This window comes from Urtica dioica, chromosome 12, assembly GCF_054948205.1.
Source record: "Urtica dioica subsp. dioica isolate 48M chromosome 12, U.dioica_male_clone48M_v1_H2, whole genome shotgun sequence".
In the NCBI taxonomy this organism is placed as follows: Eukaryota; Viridiplantae; Streptophyta; class Magnoliopsida; order Rosales; family Urticaceae; genus Urtica; species Urtica dioica.
Window position 1 is genome coordinate 21,454,419 of NC_142767.1, and position 24,730 is coordinate 21,479,148.

At 36.6% G+C, this 24,730-nt stretch overlaps 3 protein-coding genes and 2 pseudogenes across 4 annotated transcripts; 4 read left to right on the plus strand and 1 right to left on the minus strand.

Moving 5' to 3' along the window:
* Window positions 1-4,545: 4,545 nt before the first annotated feature.
* LOC149380289 (putative disease resistance protein RGA1) lies at window positions 4,546-8,207 on the plus strand. 2 transcript variants are annotated; one of them, XM_089603261.1, is made up of 3 exons: window positions 4,546-7,490; window positions 7,597-7,737; window positions 7,928-8,207. In XM_089603261.1, the coding sequence occupies exon 1, from the start codon at window positions 4,580-4,582 to the stop codon at window positions 7,457-7,459; it is 2,880 nt and encodes a 959-aa protein (XP_089459387.1). In that variant the 5' UTR covers window positions 4,546-4,579; the 3' UTR covers window positions 7,460-7,490; window positions 7,597-7,737; window positions 7,928-8,207. The 2 variants fall into 2 exon arrangements, with proteins under 2 accessions (XP_089459387.1, XP_089459388.1); XM_089603262.1 differs by having other exon boundaries at window positions 7,600-7,737.
* Window positions 8,208-10,957: 2,750 nt separating this feature from the next.
* LOC149380290 (rust resistance kinase Lr10 pseudogene) lies at window positions 10,958-12,376 on the plus strand (annotated as a pseudogene).
* Window positions 12,377-13,309: 933 nt separating this feature from the next.
* Window positions 13,310-14,245, plus strand: LOC149380291 (uncharacterized). The gene is made up of 2 exons (XM_089604117.1): window positions 13,310-14,105; window positions 14,205-14,245. The coding sequence occupies exons 1-2, from the start codon at window positions 13,310-13,312 to the stop codon at window positions 14,243-14,245; spliced, it is 837 nt and encodes a 278-aa protein (XP_089460243.1).
* A 3,708-nt stretch (window positions 14,246-17,953) lies between these two features.
* Window positions 17,954-19,171, plus strand: LOC149380292 (rust resistance kinase Lr10 pseudogene; annotated as a pseudogene).
* A 1,600-nt stretch (window positions 19,172-20,771) lies between these two features.
* Window positions 20,772-22,583, minus strand: LOC149380293 (protein phosphatase 2C 51-like). The gene is made up of 3 exons (XM_089603485.1): window positions 21,892-22,583; window positions 21,703-21,808; window positions 20,772-21,191 (listed from the first exon to the last, which is right to left on the minus strand). The coding sequence occupies exons 1-3, from the start codon at window positions 22,552-22,554 to the stop codon at window positions 20,905-20,907; spliced, it is 1,056 nt and encodes a 351-aa protein (XP_089459611.1). The 5' UTR covers window positions 22,555-22,583; the 3' UTR covers window positions 20,772-20,904.
* Window positions 22,584-24,730: the final 2,147 nt, after the last annotated feature.

Here is a 24,730-nt window from a genome sequence, read left to right on the forward strand (position 1 = left end):
TACAATATACAATAATCAGTATGTGATTAAATAAATATACATATGCTACCGATTATATTATATATCTATACTATATAATAATTTTATATTACTATATACGTTTAGTTTATTGGGCAACGATAATCAGCATGACAAAAAAACTATGGCCGGAGCGAAACCTAAGAGCAACTGGGAAATAAAGGAAGTAAGGGAAAATTAACGACTATTCACATTTATAATCCCTTGTTTTCGTAATGTAAAATCTTCATCTGTTAATTTTGTAAAAAAAAAAAAAACACTACTAGATGTAATTCCCACTTATAACTATAACCATGAAAATCAGTGATAATCTCATGCATAATTAATCATAAAATAAATAAAGTATTTAACTTTTGCGATCAACTTTTCTTTTTAAGAGTTTATATTTATTTAATGCTTTGATATTTTTTTTAAGGAAACAGGCTCGGAGCCATCTATTAGAGTATGGGTATAACACTACAGATATAGCTTTATACTTTATTGATCCAAAAAACAAAAGAGACCTAAATCGGAAAAAAATCAACCGTTAACGTCAAATAAAGGTAAAAACCCAATTTACGCACAAGAGACACAATAAGATAGAGCAAACATCAAGTTCTTTCAAATATCCCTCTATGGATGGTGGAGAAATCTAATCTGCCGTAGTTCATTGATCAGGAAGAAGACAGGTCTTCAGTCTATATGGACGACGGCTAACCCGTTTCTAAATCAAAACATAATACAACACCAACAAAAACAATGAAAAACAGGGTAATGAGAATACTAAAAACTAAAGTAAAAAAAATAAACACTAGACCCAAAGTCAGATCAAACTTAATGTTTTGATATTTGTATAGCTATGTTACATGGAAGAATTGTACGGATGGATAAACCACATTCTTTTTTTGCTTGGAGGATATACCACATTCTTGTTTCCTTTTTAATGTACAGCGATATGTGAGGTATGATAATGAGATTTTAGGTAATGTAATTATGTTAATATATAAATCTTTGCCTTTTGAAATATACTTACTGAAATATTAAATATATTTTGTTATGAATGTTGTTTTTGATAAGGGAAGTAATGGTTTGTGGTTCAATAAGACGGCATTCATACCTGAAACTAAAAGTGAAGGGATACGAGTTTGCAAGAGATTTTCATCGACCATAATCATGTTTTTGTTACACAAGCGACAAAAAAATCTGAAAGTTGTAACAGAAAATGATAGAGAAACGACACCAATCTAGAAAACGCCCGGTGGCTCTTTTGAAGACACGTGGGCTTATTGGAAGGCCCAGTAGAGGCTTCACGAAGCCCATTATCAGCAGCATGTCTCAGTTTAAGATATGTTGTTGAAAAAATGACATGAATAACGGTTTTGAAGATCGGAATTTCAAAATACCGATAAATTATTTTTAATTTCCAACAGAAAATTCAGTTGTCTGACATAAATTATATAAAATATTTTTTGTTATTTTGTGTATATGTTAAAAAGAAAAAAGTGAAACTGACCGTTGTACTTTTGTTTCAAACTTATTCTCTTATTAATTAATTAATTAATTTATTTTTATTTTATAAATATTTTTATTTATTCTATAAAAATTTATTTTAATTTTTTATATTGATATTTACATTTTGTTGGTAAAACCGTATAAAGTTTGAGGTATTTAAAGAGCTAGCATTTTTAAATGAGGTATTCGTATAGCTCTCTCTCCCTCAAATGAGTGTACTTACTACTTACACGTTCCATCCATAACACAAATGCATACATGGATACCGAGTAGAGTGACAAAGGTGGCTGAAAAAAAAAATATTGTTAGTCAACGTTAAGAAAAAAAATTATACACAACAAACAATCCAAATAGAAAAGAGAGAGCAACTACTATGGAAAATCCAACGTATTGTTTCTGAAAACCATAAAAAAAGAACTACAAAATGGTATGCGTTGACGAATTAGCCCTCTTGATCAGAATTTTGTATTTTCAAATTAATCGCCGAGGATAAGTTCATCTAGCTCCGTCCTTGGGTGTATCCAAATCAGGCCGACAATTAGATGAACTACAATGATCGAAATGATAGATAGCGACTGAGAATCCATAAAAATTCTTTCCAAGCCTAATTGAAATCGATCCGAGGAAGATTCTATGGATCACGGTTGATTATGTTTTGTTAATTAAGAAACCAATAATCCATCATGTGAAACACCGTGTTTACACGATTTTTTTATTTATTTTATTTTTATTTTTTGAGGAGTCACATTATTGGTCAAAGTTACATGATATGATATATTAGCATGATAAATCTTTCACTTGTAAGAGGGCATGCATTTATGTAGCTCATGAGATTCCGTCGAAGTATATGTGAGATTAACACTAGAGTTATCACGTGTGTACACAATTTTAATTTTGTAAAATTTTCAAAGCATATATTTTTATGGGAAATTTTACTATGCCGCTCAAAGGTAACTAAAGTACTAAGTTAAATTTGGCAGTTGCATAAATACAAATTATACTTTTTTTTTTCTCCATGTTTTTTTTAACATAAACATCATTTTCTTAAAAAAAATCATTTTTTTTTATTTTCAACTTTATTATAGAAAAAATATTGGATTTCATCTCTTAAAATTTAAATCCGATGAATTACAATTAATTATGATTATTCTTGAGAATTATGATGAATACTAATTAAATTTACATAAATATATAGCTAAAAATAAAGATAAGAGTATTTTTTATTATTATAAATAATCAAAAGTCCTATTTTGTAAATAAACGTAATATCTAGTTTGGTCAAGACAGTTAAGAGCATCTTTAATGGTCATTTGCTTAGCAATTTGAGGGATCTGCTAGTAAATAGTAAAAGTTATAAACTACTTGCTTACCATTGTTTTGCATATTAGCTATTGATTTAGCTTAACAATTAGCTGTATAGAGCAAATTGTTTAACCACTATGTATCATGATAAGCTAATATGACATTAAAGATGCTCTAATGCCCTTAAAAAACAAAAAATTAGCTACTATGGTTTATGAGATCTTGGAAATGATATTTCCTTTTTTAAATTGCCATACGCCTGAATTTCTATTTTAAGGAGATTTTTTACATAATTAATTTTTTTTTTCGGTCCTATTTGCAATAAAGTCTTAGCAGTCTTGCACTGGACGACCAAAAACAGAGACGATGCAAATCAGGGAAAAACTAGGGATGGCAACGGGTACGGGTAAGGCCGGGTACACCTATTCCGTTACCCGTACCCGCTATAATTTTTTACCCGTTACCCGGACCCGTTTACCCGGATTTTGAGACGGGCCGAGTAACGGGGATACCCGCCGGGTAAACGGGTTAAAAATGTTGGACCCGTTACCCGTTTACCCGGTTTAAAAAAAGGGTAGCGGGTCGGGTAGACCCGCTTACCCGTTTATAAAATAAAAATCTATCAACAATATAAAGTTTAAAAATAATATATCATCTTTAGGTAAACATATGATTTATTATATTTTTAAAAACAATGTTTAAAATATATCATCTAATTATGTAAACATATGATTTATTATATTTTTAAATATTTAAAAGTTAACGGGTCGGGTCTCGGGTAACCGGGTACGGGATGGCTATTCCGTTATCCGTACCCGGACCCGTTAAAACCTTAACGGGTATTACCCGTTTACCAAAAAATAACGGGTATTACCCGACCCGAATAAATCGGGTAACGGGCCGGAACGCGGGTAACGGGTCAAATTGCCATCCCTAAGAAAAACGCCTCCTAAAAGTTCCGCAAATCATTTAACAATTCAACGACGATAATTTTTCTTCAGTATCCATTTCAAGAAGGTTTCCAATCTGAGCATCACTGATCTGGGTTCCGCTATATTTTATTATTATCCATTTGCACGAGTATTTCTTGGTCAAGGAAATCCGTCTTTTTAGTTCTCCTTCTCGGTCGTCGATGCTAGACAAAATTGTTCATCGAAAGAACAAACCCCACGTGACCCACACTTTATTTATTTATTTATTTTTATATTTTTTTTATTATTTGTTTTTTCAACATAGCTAGACTACTGCTACGAGCTTCCTCTTTAATGGCTGATCCTGTGATTTCGATGCAATTGGGTTCCGTCATCAATCCTTTTATGTAATTTGAAAAAGTAATAGTTTTTCATCAAATACACACGTTCTAATTTTGTAAAAGTAAGGTCTCTACTCTCTATAAATATTCAACGACTCAACCGTGATTTATTAATTTTTTTTTTCATCCACTTGTATAAGATATGGTCTCTGATGAGTTAAAATAAACATTAACGATCTGGTTCATGGAAAGAACAAACCCACCCATGTGGCTCCACCTCCGTTATAGCAGTGAACTTCTCGAGACAAATGTCGTCAAAAAGTAAATTTGTTTGTCAAACTTCTCAGAACACGCTTGCTTTTTTTAATGCATTATTTTAATACACTGGCTAGCTCTGTATGTGCTAGCTCCATCATTATTATTGAACTTTTCTTTTCTTTTTTTGTGCTCTTTACCACATAGCTTCGTTCACTACTGTTCTTTCCAAGTAAAAGAAAAAAGTTCCTAAGCGGGAAGATGGCTGAAGCTGTGATTTCGATGCTGATCGAGCAATTGGGTTCCATGGCGATTGGTGGCGTCGGAGAGGAGGTCAGGCTGGTGAGTGGAGTCAAAGAAGATGTCCGAAACCTGAAGAGCAATCTTGAAGACATTCAAGCTGTTCTTGAAGATGCCGAGAAGAAGCAGCTGAGCGACGCCTCCGTGAAAAGATGGCTCCAGAAGCTCAAGAACGCTTCCGATGACTTGGAGAACGTTCTCGACGATTGGAACACGGCGATTCTCGAGCACAAGATCAAGAAAGAAGAAGAGCAAGCTCCGAAGAAGGTGTGTTTTCCGATGCATTTCTCTTGCTTCTCTTTCGCCAAAGTCGACCGCCTCATTATGCGCCGCGAAATCGCTCTCAAAATAAAACAGCTGAATGAAGACTTGGTTAGGATTTCCGACGATAAAAATAAATACAATCTCAACACAAACACTGTTGTCGAGCGGCCTAGGCCGCCTCAGACTACCTTCCTTATCGATGAGACCAAAGTTCACGGTCGAGACGAGGAAAAGAGTGTTTTAGTAAGCAAGTTGTTGTACGAGAGCAGTACTGGGGATGGTGATAATGAGAGACCGTCCCTTGATATCATCCCCATTGTGGGATTGGGGGGTCTCGGCAAAACTACTCTCGCCCAACTTGCTTATAATGACGAGATTGTGAAGACCCGCTTTGCTATACGGATTTGGGTGTGTGTCTCTGATCCGTTCGACGAGATCAAGGTCTCCAAGGCCATCGTTGAAGGCCTTGGAAGTAGTACCGAGAGCTCTGAACTGAACGTTGTTGTCAAATGCATTCACGAGTCCATAGAGGGGAAAAGAGTGCTCATTGTCCTAGACGATGTATGGTTTGAAGATCACAACAAATGGGAAATTTTGGGAGAAGCTCTTAGGAATGGGGGTAGAGGAAGCCGGGTATTGGTGACCACGAGAAAGCAAGAAGTTGCGATAATGATGGGGGCAACCACGAACCAAATTAGTCTAAAAACGTTGAGCGAAGAGCATTGTTGGTCGATTTTTCGCCAGTTGGCATTCCTGGGGAGGACTCCCGAGGAGCGTGCTCAACTAGAACCCATCGGCCGAAAAATCGCCTCTAAGTCAAGAGGTTTGCCTCTAGTTGCCAAAACCCTAGGAAGTCTTGTGCGCTTCAAAAAGACACTGAGTCAATGGGATGAAATTTTGGGTAGTCCACTATGGGAGTCGAGTGATGCTAAAGTTCGGGATGTTTTCGCTCCTTTTTTGCTAAGTTACTACGACCTCCCACCGCTGGAAAGACGTTGTTTTTTGTACTGTTTGGTGTTTCCTCAAGACTTCTATATGAAGAGAGATGATTTAATTGAGATGTGGATGTCCCAAGGCTATTTGGGCCGAAAAGTGGATTCATGGAAGCGAGGTCGAGATTGTTTTGAGAGTTTGGCTATGCGGTCTTTTTTTCAAGATTTCAAAGAGGACGCGTATGATGGAGTCATTCGGTGCAAAATGCATGACATAGTTCATGATTTTGCCCATTTTTTGACGGGCGACGAATTTGTCTTTATGGAAGTTGACAAAGGCAGAGAAATGGTGATGGTCGAAGAAAACACTCGTCACTTGACCTTATTGGTTATCTCACCGGGAGCTTGCTCTCCTAATTCATTAGGAAATGCAATGAATTTGCGTACGCTTTCCCTCTTATTTCAAGTGATCGGAGAGCGCGATGAGATGTTATTGTTTTCTCAACTGACATGTCTTCGTACTTTAAATCTGCAAGGTTCCGGGTTCGAACGATTATCTGAGGATATTGGTTTATTGAAACACTTGAGATACCTAGACTTATCGAAAAGCGATAAGTTGATAGAATTGCCGGAGAAACTATTCAGCCTCTATAATCTCGAAACCTTGAAACTATGCGAATGCGTCAAACTAAAAACGCTACCAGAGAGCATCTCAAAATTAGTCAACTTACAACATCTGTATATATATTCGTGTCCATTAGAGGGCCTTCCCAAAGGAATCGGAAAATTGAGTCATCTGCGAACAATCGATACGATAGTCGTGCCCAAGGAGAACGAATCTTATCTAAATCTGGGAGAGCTAAACACACTGAAGCACCTCGACTTTCAAGGGTATCTTGGCATCACACAGTGTGGGAACGCCGGGTCTACGATGGACGATGTTGTGAAGATGAATCTCAATGGAAAACCACATCTCCTTGTATTGGCGTTGTACTTCAGAGAAAATTTCGATTACGACGGAAGCAACAACGACGATGACATTTCATTTTTGAATTCCATTCATCCACATCCCAACTTGAAAGCTTTATCCATCCATTGTTACGAAGGTCACACCATGTCTTCCTCGTGGATGATGTCTTTGGTCAATCTCACCCATCTCAAATTAGATCGTTTCGCAAATTGCAAGACTTTCCCCGATTTCGGTAAACTTCCCTCGCTTGTATATCTGGAAATACTGAAAATCAATAGCATGTATACGCTGGGTGAAGAGTTCCTAGGAGTCACTGAAGCCGATCAAGACGTTATTTTGTTTCCGAGATTGGAAGATCTTGTATTCTCTAGAAATTACCAATGGACGCAGTGGGAAGGATCGTGCACAAAAGCAAGGTCAATTATGCCGTGTCTACACACGTTGACCATTCACTGGTGTACCCACCTCAAAACACTTCCAGAGTTTCTGCAAATGACACCATTGCAAGAGCTGTCAATCATAACATCTGAGCCTTTGGAGTACCACTGCAAGAAAGATGGAAAGGAATGGCACAAGATTTCGCATGTTCCAAACATCTTTATCAATCGCACACAAGTTCAGAAAGACGGAGTTTGGATTCACACGGACGATGAGACTGACTTAGATGAGTGGTGAGCATGGATTGCAACCAGTCCCACATTCTCTGGTAATTTCACTTTGTCATTGACTCATGAACATGTAGAAGCTGGATATTCTCTAATATATTAATTTATGTTGTTCTCACTTTTTTTCTTTGTTGAAATTACTTTCAGAAGAACAGAAGTGAACTTGCAGTGGTGGGTTGCAAATAAATAGTCATTGAAGAAAATGGAAAGGAAAAGTTTCAAGCTTTGTCATCAGTTTGGAATTTAAAACTATTACAGGATGGAGAGTTTCCTTCTATGGAAAACAAGGTAACACCAAAAAAATCAAATTAAAATATGCTTCAATGTAACTGTCATGTTTCTTATATAAATTCTTCTTGTATATATATACTGGCATATACAATGCTTTTAATTCATATATTTATGATTATTATTATTATTATTATTATTATTAGGGTGGTTTTGGTTAATATTTTATATTTACATGTTGTGTTTGAAGGATTACGCCGACGCCGTGAAACTACCGGACCGAGCCTCTGTGTCTTGTCTTGTCTCTGGTATGATCATCCCATCCCGGCTGCGAGTCCAGAGCTTCCTAATCTTCCCACAATACACATTTGCTTCTTATTTTTCTCATTACTGCAAATATTTTATATCCAATCAAACCTTTTTTTTCTTTTCATGCAGTGGTCGCCAATATATTAGTTTGATAATCCACATTCATTCTATTTCTTAGCATGTGCCTAGTCTAAATTGATTTGAGAGAGAAGCTATGAGACCAACTGAAATTTCGTTTCAATGTTAAACGATATTTTACATCCCTTACCTGCCTCTGAAATTTTCTTAAATCTCTTACTTTAAGTCAATTTTCATGAGACGATTGTTTTCAAAAGTTTGTGACATATACGCTTTTGCTTTCTTGATCGACCTCGTTTTGAAGGTATGTACTGTAAATCTCGTGAACGGTTAAAGTAACGGGACACCAAGACATGAAAGTTAAAATAAAGTAGCATATGCATAACAAGCTTTTGGGTCATTTAAAAAACAAAACTCAATAACTAATCACAATTTTGCAAACCCATTTCTGCTGCTTCATGCATAAGTAATAAGACTTTACTTCTTTTGCTAGGATACTTGAATAAATTACTAACAATTTTTTTCCAATATCTGTGAAAGATTTGTCTCTGGAAGGTTTTTTGTGTGTTCGGTAAAACGAGACGTGGTTATATTTACCGTGTATGATGTCGATCCCCAATTCAGATTGTGATTGATCTCCAATTTCGACAAAGTTTATGTTTTTAATATAAGTGTTTAGTAATTATATAGTCATATGGTTTGCTATTTAACTAATTTTTAGTAAATATTTGATAAATAATCGTAAAATAGTATTTACCAAATATTTACTAAATGGAATTTACGAAATCAAAAAGACAAATTTGGATACTGTAAATCATCCACATGCTGCCACGTAATTATTGTACTTATTTAACAAATATTTACTAAAAATTGACTATATAACAATGTAAAATTGTAAATATGACCAGTTTACTAATTATTTGTTAAAATAATAAAACCTGCAAAAACTAAACGGATTTAGATTTCAATTTTAACGGCTCTATAAATTTCGATATCATCAATGCTTTTCAAAAATCAATAATTCATTGTCCCTCTTGCCTCCGCCCTTGGGCCGGGCTGGTCACATGGAGACGCAAAGCTTGGATCTTTGAGTGTTGAAAATGCATTGGTATGACGGAAATTTATGCTGTTTCCGGTCATGTTAGAAGGGATAAGGCCTGTAACAACTCAAAGTCAACTTTAATGAGAAAGATGTTACAATTTTCATTTCTATTTTGCAATAATGTTCCACTTGCACGAATAGTTGTTGGGTGGGGAAGGTTGTCACATTTTTTTTTTTTAATATTTTTTAATATTGTTACACAAATTATTTACCGAAGAACAAGTCCATCCAGTGTGGCTTCACGTTACTAACGAACTTCATACGAGACAAATATTAGCAAATGCGAACAATTAGTTTATTAAAAAGATAAAAAAAATATAAGAAATTCGAAAACTAACTCATTTAAACTTTCGGAATTATTGTTTAGCTAACTTTCCGTATATATTAGCTAAATAGTCAAAGACTTGTCGTATTTATACTTTTTTTTTGTTTTTTTGTTTTTTGTTTTGTTTTGTAGTTGCAGTTAAGTTTTTTGAATGTGTAAATAATGGATTATGATTATTTACTAAAATTTTTTATTAAAAATTGAATAAATAATAAATTAAATATGTAAATAAAGCTATATATCTAATTACCCTTAAAAATAATTGAATTTTGCTGCGAGACTTTAGATATGCAAAATATGTAAATAAAACCCAAGAGTAGTTACATTTCCATAATGTGAATCTAACAAACTAACTAAACTCGAGATTCCCTGTTATTTCATAATTTTAAATTAAATTCGACTTAAATGACATTTTTACTAAAAAAAAAATGCAAAGATGTAAAAAAAAAAAACAGAGATGGTACAAAACAAATAAAAACTTCGTTGACAAGATCAACGAGCTGGTGAAAAGTCAAATGTCTAATAATGTTTCTTATTAACAGAATGTTTATCTCAAATAATAATAGAATAATAATAACATTACTAAAAACAAGTACTTGGCTAGAAGCCAATCAACTGCTAACTTTTCAAAATTAGTGAAGTACAATTGTGTTTTAAAAAGTCAATTACTTGACTAAATCATGTTCAATGAAGTTTGTAATTAATTTATCAAATGAAAATTCGCTTGCTCAAAACTAAATCCTCCTGTTTTTATAGTAGTCTCAAAAGGACAAGATTGCTCCTACCAGTATCAGCGTACTCTATTAATAATAACAAAAAAAAAAAAAAAAAAAAAAACCCTCAAGTCGTCTGTTTTCTCAGTAAAGATATGACCAAAACCACTGAGAGAATGCAAAAAACTTGCATATTGTTTATTCTATTCTTGTTGCCAGTCACATGTGAACAGATTGATTGCCCGGAAAAAAGATGCAGCCCCAGCGGCCCTGTGATCAGATTCCCGTTCAGAATCAAAGGAGTCCAACAACAAAACTGCGGTTATTCGGAATCTTTCGAAGTTTCTTGCAACAAAGACAAAATGACTCTGCTTGACCTTCCTGATTCTGCAAAATTCTTAGTCAAGAAAATAAACTACGAGTCGCAGACCATTCACCTCTCCGATCCGGATCGCTGCCTTCCAAGACTTATTCGATACCTCAATTTATCTGCATATCCTCTCCGATACTCATATCAATATCTGTACAGCTATTCTGTTTTTTCGTGTGAAACGGAAAATGATATGAATCGAGATTACTTGGTTGATTCATGTCTTACTTTATCTAGCCAAAAACTCTATGCCGTCCGTCACGGGTACTCGTCGTCTTCCTTTGACTATATGTTATCATGCACCAAGATGTATGAAATACCTTCAATTCCCTATGGCATACTTAAGAAAGGCACAGAAATTCGTTTGAAATGGTCTATGCCTGATTGTTCTAAATGTGAAGCAAAACACAGCAGATGTAGGTTGAACTCAAACTTGACCACTACAATAACCGAGTGCTATGGATTTCCAACATCTGGTATTATTTTAATTTTCAATGCATCTCTAAAAACTCATCGATCTTCTGTATGTATATACTTGTCACTGAATGATTCATTTTTTTTTTTTTTTTTTCGTGTTGTTCTGTTACCTTCTTCTTCAGATGCAGTTTTAAACCTCATAATTTCAGGTAACTACTTACCCCGGAGTTCTTCACAGATTTGAAACATAGATATTTTGTTTATTCTGTCTGTTGAATTTATATGCAGCTTCAGTTGTTGGTGCTATTATACTTGCCGTGGTCTTATTTTGCATGCGCAAAAGATACAAGATAAAAGAAGAGAACCAAGTGAAGGTTGAGCAGTTTTTGGCTGATTATGAAGCTTTCAAGCCCACTCGATATTCATATGTTGATATCAAGAGGATCACAAATCAACTCAGCGACGTCATAGGCGAAGGTGCTTATGGAACGGTGTACAAAGGGAAGCTATCTGATGAAATTCTGGTGGCTGTAAAAGTCCTCAACAATTCCATGGGTAAAGGAGAAGAATTCATCAATGAAGTGGAAATAATCAGTAAAATCCATCATGTGAATATTGTTCGCATGGTTGGATTCTGTGCGGATGGGTTTCGCCGAGCCCTGGTTTACGAGTTCCTCCCAAACGGCTCTCTCCAAAACTTCATAGTCCCAACAAACAAGGAAAAAAATGATTTTCTTAAATGGGATAAGATAAGAGGAATAGCTCTCGGGGTAGCCAAGGGAATTGAGTATCTGCATCAAGGCTGCGACCAGAGAATTCTCCATTTTGATATCAAACCTCAAAATGTACTTTTGGACAACAATCTGAACCCAAAAGTTTCCGATTTCGGGACGGCCAAGCTATGCTCAAGGGATCAAAGTATGGTCTCTATGACCGCGGCCAGAGGCACCGTCGGATATATCGCCCCCGAAGTTTTCTCAAGAAACTTCGGGGGCGTTTCATATAAGTCAGACGTTTATAGCTTCGGAATTATGTTGCTTGAGATGCTGGGAAGCAAGAGAAAGATGGTGAATTATCCATTAGAGGACGGTCGCGAATTTTACTTTCCGGAATGGATCTATAAACAATTAGAGCAAGGAGTAAAAAATTTGGAATTTTCAGACACAGAGGAAGAGGAAGACATGACAATTGTGAAGAATCTCGGGACCGTGGGACTTTGGTGCATCCATTGGCAACCAGTAAATCGGCCTTCAATGAGTGTTGTAGTGAAAATGATTGAAGGGAAAGAGGATCTGAAGATGCCTTCAAATCCATTTGTAAGAGGTCCTCTCCCAAGAAATAATCATGCAGAACAAGAGTTATCTCTCATCTCTGTGTTAGAGTGATGACCAACTGTAGAATTCTATTTTCTTTGGAGTGCAAGATTAGTAGTAATTACTTGTAACATAAATTGTGCTGTACTAATTTTCCTACTTTCGCTAATACATGTTTCAATTCCCCACCTTTACATGTGGTTTTTCCCTGCGAGTTTTCCACGTTGAACCCGTATTTCTGATTTCAGCATTCAAATTTTTTATGTTGCATCGATCAATAACAAATGCTTCTATCATATTGTTTGAAGTCAAGAAAGAGAATTCGTCCATGTCTTTATATACTTATTACATCACATAACAGTTTTTAATTCACTAGTGGTGCTTTTATTAATCTAAATGCTTATCAAAATATAAAATTCAATGCTCGGCAATTCTTTATTACATGTTGTTGCCAACGACATAGAAACTAAAAAAATTATCAGATTGTCAGATTGGATGAGATTTGAATACGAAAATATCTCACCATGTGCTCGGTCATGTTGCTTGCTCCACAGGGCAAACAGAACAAGCCGTCAAGCTATGTCTGAAACCCGGAAAATGAAAATTTTAAGAAATATGCGGCGGAAAACCAAAATTTACTTGACTCTAATTTTCCAAGTAAATTGAAATCTAAATAATATTAGTTATGTGCTTTATCTTTACACTTTCCTCAAATTGAGTTCCCCTCGGATTTTCTTCGACCCAAATAACACAAGAAAGATACATTTGATTCTCATTTTTCCTCTCATATTTTCTGGATTCAAAGGATTTGACTTTACAAAGTCCATTGGTATTTTTATTAATAACAAGCCATCCACTAGTACTCTAAATTGTTTACTTTAGTTATGATGATGTCAAGAGCCTTAAATATGAATAAATAATCCCTCGGACATGTCACCGACTTTCATATAGAGTTCGGTTAATGATATAGTTCTCTAGTAACCTTGTTATTAAAAAAATATGAGAATGCTGGGACGAAGGGAATTATTACTAATCGCGTTCATCATGAACTCCACAGTTCTTTGCAACGCCATATATAATATTTCAGTCGTTGATGGATGCAGCAATGAGTCTTGTGGCGATATCCACAACATTTCTTATCCTTTCTGGATTAAAGACCAGCCCGAAGGCCGTAGCAATGAATGCGGTGAGTCCAAATACCAGATTCTCTGCGAGAACAACAAACCCGAGATTCACATCAATGGCATCAAGTTCAATGTTCAATCAATTAGCCGGGTCAATCTCACCATCCGATTGGTCGAATCTCTTTTCCAGAGAGAGAATTGCTCATCTGTCCCTCTAAGTACATTAGCTTTCAGCAGCACCTATAGTTCCAACTTCGATTATAAAGTCATTAAGAATCAGAGTTTCTCCTACCGTTGGAACCAGAAAATCATGTTCTTGAGCTGCGAAAAGCCGTTGACCAATTCTTCTCTGTTCATCGATACAGAGCCATGTATAAACGGATCAGCGCTGGCTCAAAAGACGTCTTCGCATAATTACTCGTATGTTACTTATGACATCGCGAAGATATCCGATTTAAGGGAGACATGTTCTGTAGATCTCTTGACCACGACTGCGAAACAGATCAAGTGTGGATTGAACTGTACATACTCAGAGATTCATGATTCGATGGCTTATGGGTTCGAGGTTTCATGGGAATATATTGCTTGTGAAAGGTACTGCAAGGGACAAGGGGTATGCCGGTTGAATGCCGGTGGGAATTCAATTATCAGTTGTCACGGTCCTTGCAATTTTAAATGTAAGTTTGATTTTAATTTCAGTCTATGATAGATACGATTTAAGTAAATATAACATGACTGATATATATTAGAGGTTTTTGTTTCTGTGGCATTAACAGGTCGGATCATAAGAACAGCAAATATTGTTTACTTTGGTTAGAATCCTATTTTCCTTTTTATGATCATCCTTTTTCCCATTAAATTAGTATATCTACCACTAACGATGATATTCCCACAATATTCTGCAGAGATCTCCACATATATACATGTTTTATATCGACTTATAATCAGTAAGACAACAAATCTCTTCTTTGCCCAGACTACTTATATTTAATTTTAAAAACCATTTTGCGTCTTTTTTTAATTTTTTATTTTTATTGTAAGAAAATAATTACTCAGCCATTCACTTTATGTGTTTTTCTGTGACAATTTACCAACATTAACATAAATAAACACAAAAATATCTACATTAAAACAAATTTACATAGACATTCTGTAGCAAATTTACCCGCAAATAAACACAAAAATACCGGCATTAACACACATTTACATAGACCTTAACACAAGTAAAACACATAAATTCAAGAAAGAAAAAACAGCAACAAAACAACCCGGTAAAAGATCTATAGCCTCTTCCCCGTTTCTCCGACGAATTGGATTTCCTCTCGGAGCCGTCGAGACTGTCATCGTCCTTCACCGTAGGCGTCTGAAATCGAATCGCTGATCTCACCGTCGCTCGTTCTCGACCACGAAGTCAGATCTCAGTCGCCATCGTCGAGTTGTTCATGAGATCGGCGTCGGGGAATTTTAGCAAGGCTTTGGCCATGGCGGAGAAAAAGATTGAAGGTAGGGCTTCGTGTGTGTCTTGAGTTTCTTCATCTTTTGATTTTCATTGGCTGATGAAGGATACATATTGGATTTGCTGAAAGACAATGACCGCTTCATGGATTTTCCTTTTTTCTGCGTTTCTTTTTTGTTTGGGCTTTGAACCTTGAAATCCATCCATGTCTGTACTAAAAACTCAATATAGCGCATTGTTAACGCCGTTTTTGAGTCAACAGTTAGAACCGTCCGTGGTTCGGTCTAGGGCCGGACCCTATGACCGCACGTAGGTTGAGTGTGGTGAAATCTTCTCATCTCGTAGTCTTTGCCTCGTCGGAAAGATGTTTCCGGATCCTCGTCACTTCGTGATTAGTTCGCCTTCGCGTTCTTCGGGTTCAACGAGTCCTTCGAGTCCGTCGTGTTCTTTGGGTTCTTCACGATCTTCGGGTTCAACGAGTCCTTCACGTTCTCGTGTTCGTCGAGTCCTTCGAGTCCGTCGTGTTCTTTGGGTTCTTCACGATCTTCGGGTTCAACGAGTCCTTCACGTTCTTCGTGTTCGTCGAGTCCTTCGAGTCCGTCGTGTTCTTCGCAATCTTCGGACTCTTCGCGTTCTTCGTGTTCTTCGCCTGAAAAGACAAGAAACGTGAACTAGATGGACGCGGAGGGGTTTCCCCTGGCGCGCGCTCCGACGCTCAACATTAGTCGAGGTGGGGGGCATATCTTGTCTCGAGTGTCGAGAGAGGAAAATATAGAGGATCGGGAATGAAGTAGAGGTTTTTTAAGTTTGAGAAAACTTACCCTTGTGAGTGAGTAGGGGGGGGGGGGGGGGGGGGGGGGGGTATTTATAGCTTTTGAGCTTGAGGCACATGGGCCTTGGAGGCAATTTTTGCCTTGAGACTTGGTTTGGCCGATGGTTTGGCAGAGACAAAGGATGGCCGATAGTTATTTTTTTTGTGCCTTGGATTTAGAGGCTCGCCGATAGTTTCACGCCGATAGTCTCATGCCTATAGTTTCACGCCGATAGTCTCGGCCATAAAGCCCGCCGATAGTCTAGGCCATGAAGCTCGCCGATAGTTTTGTGCCGATAGTTTCGACCATGAAGCTCGCCGATGGTTTTGTGCCGATAGCCTCGGCCATGAGTTCGCCGATGGTCTTACTTTGCCGAAGATTTTAGGACGCCGATAGTTTGGTCTTAAACTTCGCCGATAGTATGACCGCCGATAGTTTGGTCTTAAACTTCGCCGATAGTATGGTCGCCGATAGTTTGGTCTTAAACTTCGCCGATAGTATGGTCGCCGATAGTTTAACGATTCTTCTCTTTGCCGATAGTCTTGCTTTGCCAAAGGCTTTAGGACGCCGATGGTTTGCATGACGATGGTTTCAACACGTCGATAGTTAGGTCTTGAACTTTGTCAATTCTTGTCGTTTTTGCTCTCGGGGTATCATTTTTATCTTGTGAAAATGACGGCATAACACGCATTAAGATCAGTTTGCATACAATTTGCATATGAAAATAGGACTAACAAATCTGCAGGGAGAGAGAGAGAGAGAGAGAGAGAGAGAGAGAGAGAGAGAGAGAGAGAGAGAGAGAGAGAGAGAGAGAGAGAGAGAAGTAATTCAAAATATCAAAATAATAATTGAATATTTAAAGGCTTTTTTTTAAGGCAGCTTTGCTGCGGTGGGGATTGAACCCACGACCTCCACACATGAGGTGGTGTGGAATTACCACTAGGCTATCCTAGATACCACAATCGAGAAACAAAAAAATAGATTAATTGCCACATCATCAATTTAGCTAGTGCGTAAAAAATGCTGAAACATTGACTACAATACAATTATAATATTTTATGTGACTTAGTTGAAGCTATTATTCTTAGAAAATGGCAGAGTTCCTCTCTGTCAAACTTTCAAAGCGGGCACACTGCAACTTTCAAAGGACAATACTTATATCATTTTGAAGCTCTCATAATTGTTAATTCGTAGGACTTGGAATAACTGAATGCAACTATCAAAGAGCAATTGTAGCATGTTGAAGCTCTCAACATTGTTAACTCATTGCGCTTGAAATAACTCAATTTTGACTTCATATGAGAGAGAGATATAGATGCTTTAAGCATACCCAATTCTAGAATATTTGAGGCCCAAAGTAAATTAAATTTTGTAGATCTTTTTTTTTTACAATTATTTTGACTATTTAATATACTTCAACATTTTGGGCATAAAATATATTAAATTTGGGTCTTTTTCTATATAATTTATGCTTTTATTTAGAGGGGACTAAAGCACTTGTTTGACTTCCCTAGGGTTCAAGCCAACCCTGGCTTTAGGTTTTGAAGAAAAAGAATGAAAAGTTGAGAGAGAGAGAGAAAAATGACACATCTATAATCACTTTGTGACAATATTGTCACAAATGATTATAAATGTGTCATTTTTATATATTAAATATGAAATTTTTCCTGATTTATGCCTGTCTCCCTCAATCAGAATTATACTCGTAAAAGTGAAAATAATTCTTTCTTTTATTATGTCAGTCTCCGACTGAGTATATAATTTTGAGTTTCCCAATATGATTAGTGCGTTTTATACGTGCTAATCACTTATTTTTGGATTAGAGTGTTGCGAGTTCTCGAGTGATTTTGATAGTTTATAGTGTGGTTTTGATTACATGTTTAAGGGAGTGTTTTGGTGTTAAAGATGTTATTGTGTCATCTCGCTGAGTTTCAAAGCAATTCAATATGATCCAGATACTTTTGGGCAACTAATAGCAAAACAAAAATATGGCGCATGCTTCTGCGTGATTTTGAGAGTCTCACTTGAATATTTTAGATGAATTCTTTCTAGCATTGAATAAAGCTTTCTCTAATCTTTCTAACACATATTTATTTATGTATATATGTGTGTAATGTATATGTACGTAGGTAGATAAATTCGTAACATTTTAAATGTTTCTTTAATTGCAGTACTAGCGCTTTTGTCGAGATTTATAATTGGGCTGCCAATATACATTGGATTATTGATCTACAAATGGAGAAGAAGACACAAATCCATGTATGACTCTATTGAAGAATATTTACTGAGTCAAAATAATCTGAGGCCAGTCAACTACTCTTTCTCAGCTATCAAGAAAATAACTAAAGATTTCAAGGATAAACTCGGCGAAGGAGGCTATGGTTCGGTGTATAAAGGAAGGATTCGTAGCGGCCGTGACGTGGCTGTAAAAGTATTAGGCAAATCCAAATCCAACGGCCAAGAATTCATCAATGAAGTGGCTACTATTGGAAGAATCCACCACATAAACGTGGTGAGACTCATTGGATTCTGCGCTGAGAGATCAAAACGAGCTCTTGTTTACGAGTTCATGCCTAACGGATCCCTCGAAAAGTACATAATCCCGAGGGAAGGAAATGCCTTGCTCAGTTTTGAGAAAATGTTTGAGATTTCTCTTGGAGTCGCCCGAGGAATTGAGTATCTCCACAGAGGTTGCGATGTGCGTATTCTACATTTCGATATCAAGCCTCACAACATACTTCTTGACGAGAATTTCATTCCGAAAGTCTCTGACTTCGGACTAGCGAGACTTTATCCGACAGACAGTCAAAGCATTGTGTCAGTGACCGCGGCAAGAGGAACAATCGGATACATCGCTCCGGAGTTTTTCTACAGAAACTTCGGAAACATCTCTCACAAAGCCGATGTTTACAGCTTCGGAATGTTGTTGCTTGAAATGACGGGGAAAAGAAGAGTTCCAAAGGATTTGAGTCAAGTCTACTTTCATTCTTGGGTTTACGACCAAGTTCGCGAAGGACAGAGTTTGGGAATCGACGACATCTCCGCGGATGAAACGAGGCTGGTGAGGAAGATGGTGATCGTCGGATTGTGGTGTATCCAAACGAGGCCCGACGATCGTCCATCGATGAACAGAGTCATCGAAATGCTCGAGAGCGAAGCAGAATCTTTAGAAATGCCTGCAAAGCCTTGTCTATATGTGGAAGAAGAGACCGATCCAACGTCCTCGTTGTCAGTTCTGTCTGGAGATTCTAGGGAGACTTCAAGTTTGATTCTCAATGCAAATTAGAAACCAATGCCTCTACATGAACAATAACAGCTAGCTGCTATGTTCCAGTGGCGTGTGTGTATTTCGCGTGGATATTAATACTTCCTTTCATGCTAAATTAAATATATGTAATCTCAGGAAGTTTATTATGATCTGAATTTCCTTCCAAGTCTTCCCTGGTAGATTTTTTGTTAATGCGGTTTCTCGTCACCCTCGAGAATATAACAAGAGAAAAGATTTTCGGCACGATTCACGATCTGAAACGATCCACTCACGGATCGACACGTGGCACTGAACATCCACGTGTCGATCCGTGAGTGGATCGTTTCAGACTCGTGAATGGTGCTGAATAGCTTTACTCATATAACAAACATTGATATTGGCCACCAGATGTGAACTTTATATGTTTGTGCCTTTTTTTGTATTTTGTTTTTTTTTTTTTGTTTTGTTTTTTTTTTGTTTTTTGTTTTTACTGCAACTTACAGTAGATATTTTGTAACGTGTATAGAGAGGTTTGTTTATTTAAGAAAAAAAAGTAATATGATAATTTTTTTTTTTAAATAAATTTATTTGTATTTTAAGTTTATATTTTTTTTGTTTAATTACAATTTTAATGTGTTTTTAATTTTAGTTAATCGATCTTGATATGAATGTCCTCCTTATTTGTCTCTTGTCCAAGACCCCGATTTAGTCGAGGCGCCTCCGGGTATAGATTAGTGAAAGCAATAAACTTAACTATTGATCATGTAACTCTAGTTTAAAGAATTAGTAAAAGGCCATTCTACCTCAACCATGTAAGAGGATTTTGCGGTTGCTCGATAGCTGCTTATGGCCCAAGGTTGGTAAGTATTACATCGATATCTTGTTGAGCATCATGAACATCAATGTGCAAAAGAAATATTTTTGAGGGGGTTTAAACCTGCTGAGCCTTAATTAGCTCCGTTGTCAATGGCATAATATCAAGACCCCCAATTTATGGTACATCGATATCTTGTTAAGCATCGTGAACATCAATGTACCATAAATTAAGGGTCTTGGTATGCCATTGACAACGGAGCTAATTAAGGCTCAGCGGGTTTAAGCCCCCTCATTTCTACTTTAACTTGTTATTTTCTCTTACTTTTAATTGGAAAATTTACAAATTAGCCTTCACTGAAAAAAAAAAAATTCATTTTAGTCCGCTAAATTTAGAGTCTAGCTCCATCCCTGTTGACATACATTGACATCAACGTTGTCTATCCCGTAGCTGTCCGGTTCTTGAGTTTCAGATCCGGATTAAAAGCAATTTCTTTTGGAGAGAGAGAGAGAGAGAGAGAGAGAGAGAGAGAGAGAGAGAGAGAGAGATGGTCTTTTAAAAAGTATTTGATTTATTATTAATAAAAATAAAACAATAAAAAATTTATTCAATAATTTTTTTTTAACTTGGAATATTTACATTTTATAGTTTTTAATTAAATTCCAATTAGCTTGACTTGCAGGCTTACGCTTTTGTTTAGCCTTTTAGGGAATAATAATTTTCTTTTTCTTCTTCCCTTGGTAAACGAAGTTTTCATCTGCTAATTATATTCCTAATCGGAAAATTTTCTATTGAAATGAGTTTTCAGAGACAACAAATATAATTGACTAATAATATATATAAAGTAGAGAAAGCAGACGTATAATTGATTAAAATAGGTTCATTGATTCAATAATTGGATTTAGTCAAAGTGTTGACATAACAGTACTATAATTAAACATGATTAACGACTCTGTTTAAAATATAGATGTCATAGTTTATTGCTTTTTTTTAATGGTATGACTAAGACTACGATTCCTTGTGAACTTTCAACACTTCTCAAAACTTAAAGCCGCAGTGATAATATACACATATGACATACATTATAGTTTAATAATAATACATTTAGCATCGTGAAAATTCATGGTAATTGATTTGAATAGTAGAGCTATGATTTTCTCAAGTCAACTACTATAACACTAATGTTGTCTCTACTTCCCCAAGCCATGGCTAGCTCAGCCAACACCGCCGCGGCATGGGAAGCCCGGCTTTCGGCTTTCTTGCTATTTACTATTTTGCCCCCAAGACATTTCTTCACAACTTTACACGCCATTTCATTTGAAACCACGTCCCATAGACCATCGCTCGCTAGAATCATAAACTCGTCCTCCTTTGTTCTCTTCGTCATCATTACTTCCGGTTTCGATATTACAAATGGTCTGAGGTGTTCATCACCTAAATATATGGAGAAAGAATAAAAAACATAAATGTATCATTCAAGGTAAACGAGGGACAAAAATCTTATTTATTGCATTGACATAGTTGAAATGATCGGATATTAAACAGAGTTTGATGAATTGGCTGATCCGTGAAGCAACGTAAATTTGACTCTAAACAAAGGATATATAGAAGAACGATCCTAAAGAGATATTTGGTACATACATCTCCGCATCTTCATATTCTTTATTCGATTAATAATTTAGTTTTTTTATGCTACAAAGTCCATATCAAATCGATGCTGATTATTGATTTGACTTGGTTCATAATAGTTTTCATAAATAAATTAAAAAATGGCATACATAGTCCAGCTACAGACTAGAATCTAGATTGGCTATCAATATCTTGCTTTGGTTTTAGTCAACTATACGTCTGTACGTAGCCAACTACAGCTATACCTATACATGTAAGACCACCATGCACGTACATGTATAATACATTTGAAATAAACTACATATATATAATATACCTATAGATCTTGAAGTGGCAAGAACACCAAGAACACGGTAACCATTCCAGTTTATGACTCTACCACCAGCAGCTTCGATTCTCTGCAGCTCATCCGGTCTGTTAGGCTGTTTCAAATAAACAAATCTCATCAATACACATATGATATGTTTAGATATAATCATATTATTTTTATTATTATTATTATTACCTTATGATCAATGGACAACGGAACAGCAACACCGTCTCTAAACAAAACCGCTCTACAGTCACCACAATTGGCCACAACAATCTCATCCTCCGCCACAACAGAAACCACCGCCGTAGCTCCGACGGTCCTCGCCGCCGTAATCCTTCCAACCTCCTCCTCAAATTTACCGAAACACCCCTCCATCACTCTCTCCCAATAATCATCCCCTGCAGCATCTGTCCGTACAATCTCCTCCGCGAGAACCTCGTGAAGCCTCTCCCGGCAGAGTCTCGCCACGTGTCCACCGCCGTGACCGTCGTAAACTCCGAAGAAATCGATCGGAGTCTTTCCTTCTCCGGTCGCCGCGAATGCCAGCTCTGCCCTAGCCGCGTCTTCCATCTCGGTTCTCTTTCCGATCATGGAAACGACGCCGTAGCCTGGACCGGATCCGAGGCCTCCGATACCTAGATCTGCCGGAGATTTTTCGTTTCCGGTGAAGGAGAGAACGGTTATGTTCTTCGATTTCGATCGGTCTTCCTCATCGACGCGAATCTCCGCCGTGAACTTCACGGAACGGAGCTTTTTGAGCCGTCTTATTCTCCGATCTTCGACATCGCTCGGATCAAAATTGATTCTCCGGGAATTTCTTGCCGGCGTCGAGTTCTGGTTTTTTCCCATTGTCATTATTATGAGTTCCGAAATAAAAGGTTGAACATGGTTGTAGTAGAAATAATTTAATGAGCGGAAAAGTAAAAGAATCAGAACCGTTGATTTGAAATCTAAGGCTAGATAGGATCCAGATGGCTGTGCATAGGATTAATTGGTTTGATTTTTCCACAGAGACGTGGACGGTTTAGATTAAGTCCTTAACACGTGGAAGTTCGATTTTCGGGCTCAGTGATTCTGTTGGAAGATTTTGCGCGCTTCGGTGGACCAAAAATCTTGCCTTTTTCCGGGCTAATCTATTAAAGTAGTGACGTGGCGCGTGGTGAAGTTTAGCGTCGTTTTCAAAGCTCTGCTGTCTTTGAATTTGTTTTTATTTTTTATTTTTAAAGCTTTTTTTGACTTGTTTTGCATCACTAGCCCCTGGATACTTGTGATCTTTTGACGAATTTGCCTTTTTATTTTTAGATTCATGAATTAATTCTTCTATTTTATTTGAGGAAGACCTTCCAATAAACTCCAATTCTTAGTTAATAATTTTCATTTTTTTAGAGTCATGACTTAAGTTCTTTTATTTTTATTTGAGGAAGAGATAATTGCGAAATGGTTCAATCCGTGGGGAAGAAAAAGATAATAGAAGAGAGTTGAGGGGGTCAATATATAAACTTGGGGAAGAAAAGAAACAACAAAAATTGAAAGGACACTTGTCAAGAAAAGGAGGGTGGCGTGTGAAGGTAAAGAGGGACCTCCTCGTACAGCGCTTCAGATGTCGTGTTGTCTTCACATTTGTCGCTCTCTCTCGTCTCCAAATTGCCCTTCTCTTTAATAGACTCGTAATATATTTTGTTCAACTGAATTGTCAATCAAATATTTTCCAAGATCTGCCACAGGTCACCAAATTTTGCCCGTTTTTCCCTTTCCTTTTATGGGTCTCTGACTCTGAACTGATTGTTATGGTAAAATATCTATGGAGTGGAGACACGTTTGAATAAAGAGACATTGAGAAGAAAACAAAAAAAATCATAATTCAAAAGTTGTGAAATTAAATTATGGATAAATTACACTATTGCCCCCTCAACTATGACGTTGATAACGTTTCACCTCTGAATTATGAAATCTTACACGACAGACCTTAAAAACCTACATTGTAACAAACATCTCCTTCTGTCAGGTTTTATTAACGGCTGTCAAGTGTTTAAAGGGTAAATCGGTAATTATACAATTAAAAAATTATTACTTTTATTTATTTTGTGCCTCGTTACTCTTTTCTCCACATTGAAACCCCTAAATCCCCAAATCTACTTGACGGTGTGAAATCATTAAAAGTAAAGAAGTATTTTTTTTCTTCATTAATTTTTGTAGTTTTTTTTTATTATTACTCTGGTTATATATAAATAATCAAATGTTTTTATTAGTATCTCTATGTTTTCATGATATACACAAACATATGTATACATATGCACAAACACATACAAATTTTTTTTGATAAAAATCGGTAAATCCACACAAACACACATCTCTCTGTCTCTCTCTATCTTTTCAATCTACAACTCACCCAAACAAAAAAGAAAGAAAATTATGAATCCATCCTCAGCTTTTAGCAAATCCAATCCATCTCCATCGTCGACCAAGAAAAACTAGAAGATGAAGAAATTCAAAATTCGACAGCGACGTAACTAAGCATAAAGAATTTGGGGGCGAGAATTGACGACGGAAGCAACATCGATATTGGCGAGGCCTTCCAAATCTATTCCCTCGCCGTTGGTGAAGAGAACAACGGGATTTATAATCGATTTTCGGTAGCAAAGACGATGGCGTTTTTTTTTTTTTTTTTTTTTTTTTTTTTTTTTTTTGTTCTGGCAGCGGGAACTTGGGGACAACGAGTTCGAGTATGGAGGAGGCAAGAAGCTTGGGTTCACCGTGGTCATCACTATAGAGAAAGAGAGAATTTAAAGCTCTATTGAAGAAACTGATTGATGATAATGAGGCTGAGGGATTGAGGACCGAACAAATGAAAAAATATGAGGGATTTGATGGGAAAGATTTGGGGATTTTGATTCAGTCCAGTATAAACGAAGGAATAAATATATAACAGCACATTTTTTTTTGTTTTTAGCAAGTATAAATAAGAGTATTAATGTAATGTCACTCATATACCAATTCACGTGCTAGAAACGTGACCAAAGTAACGACTTCC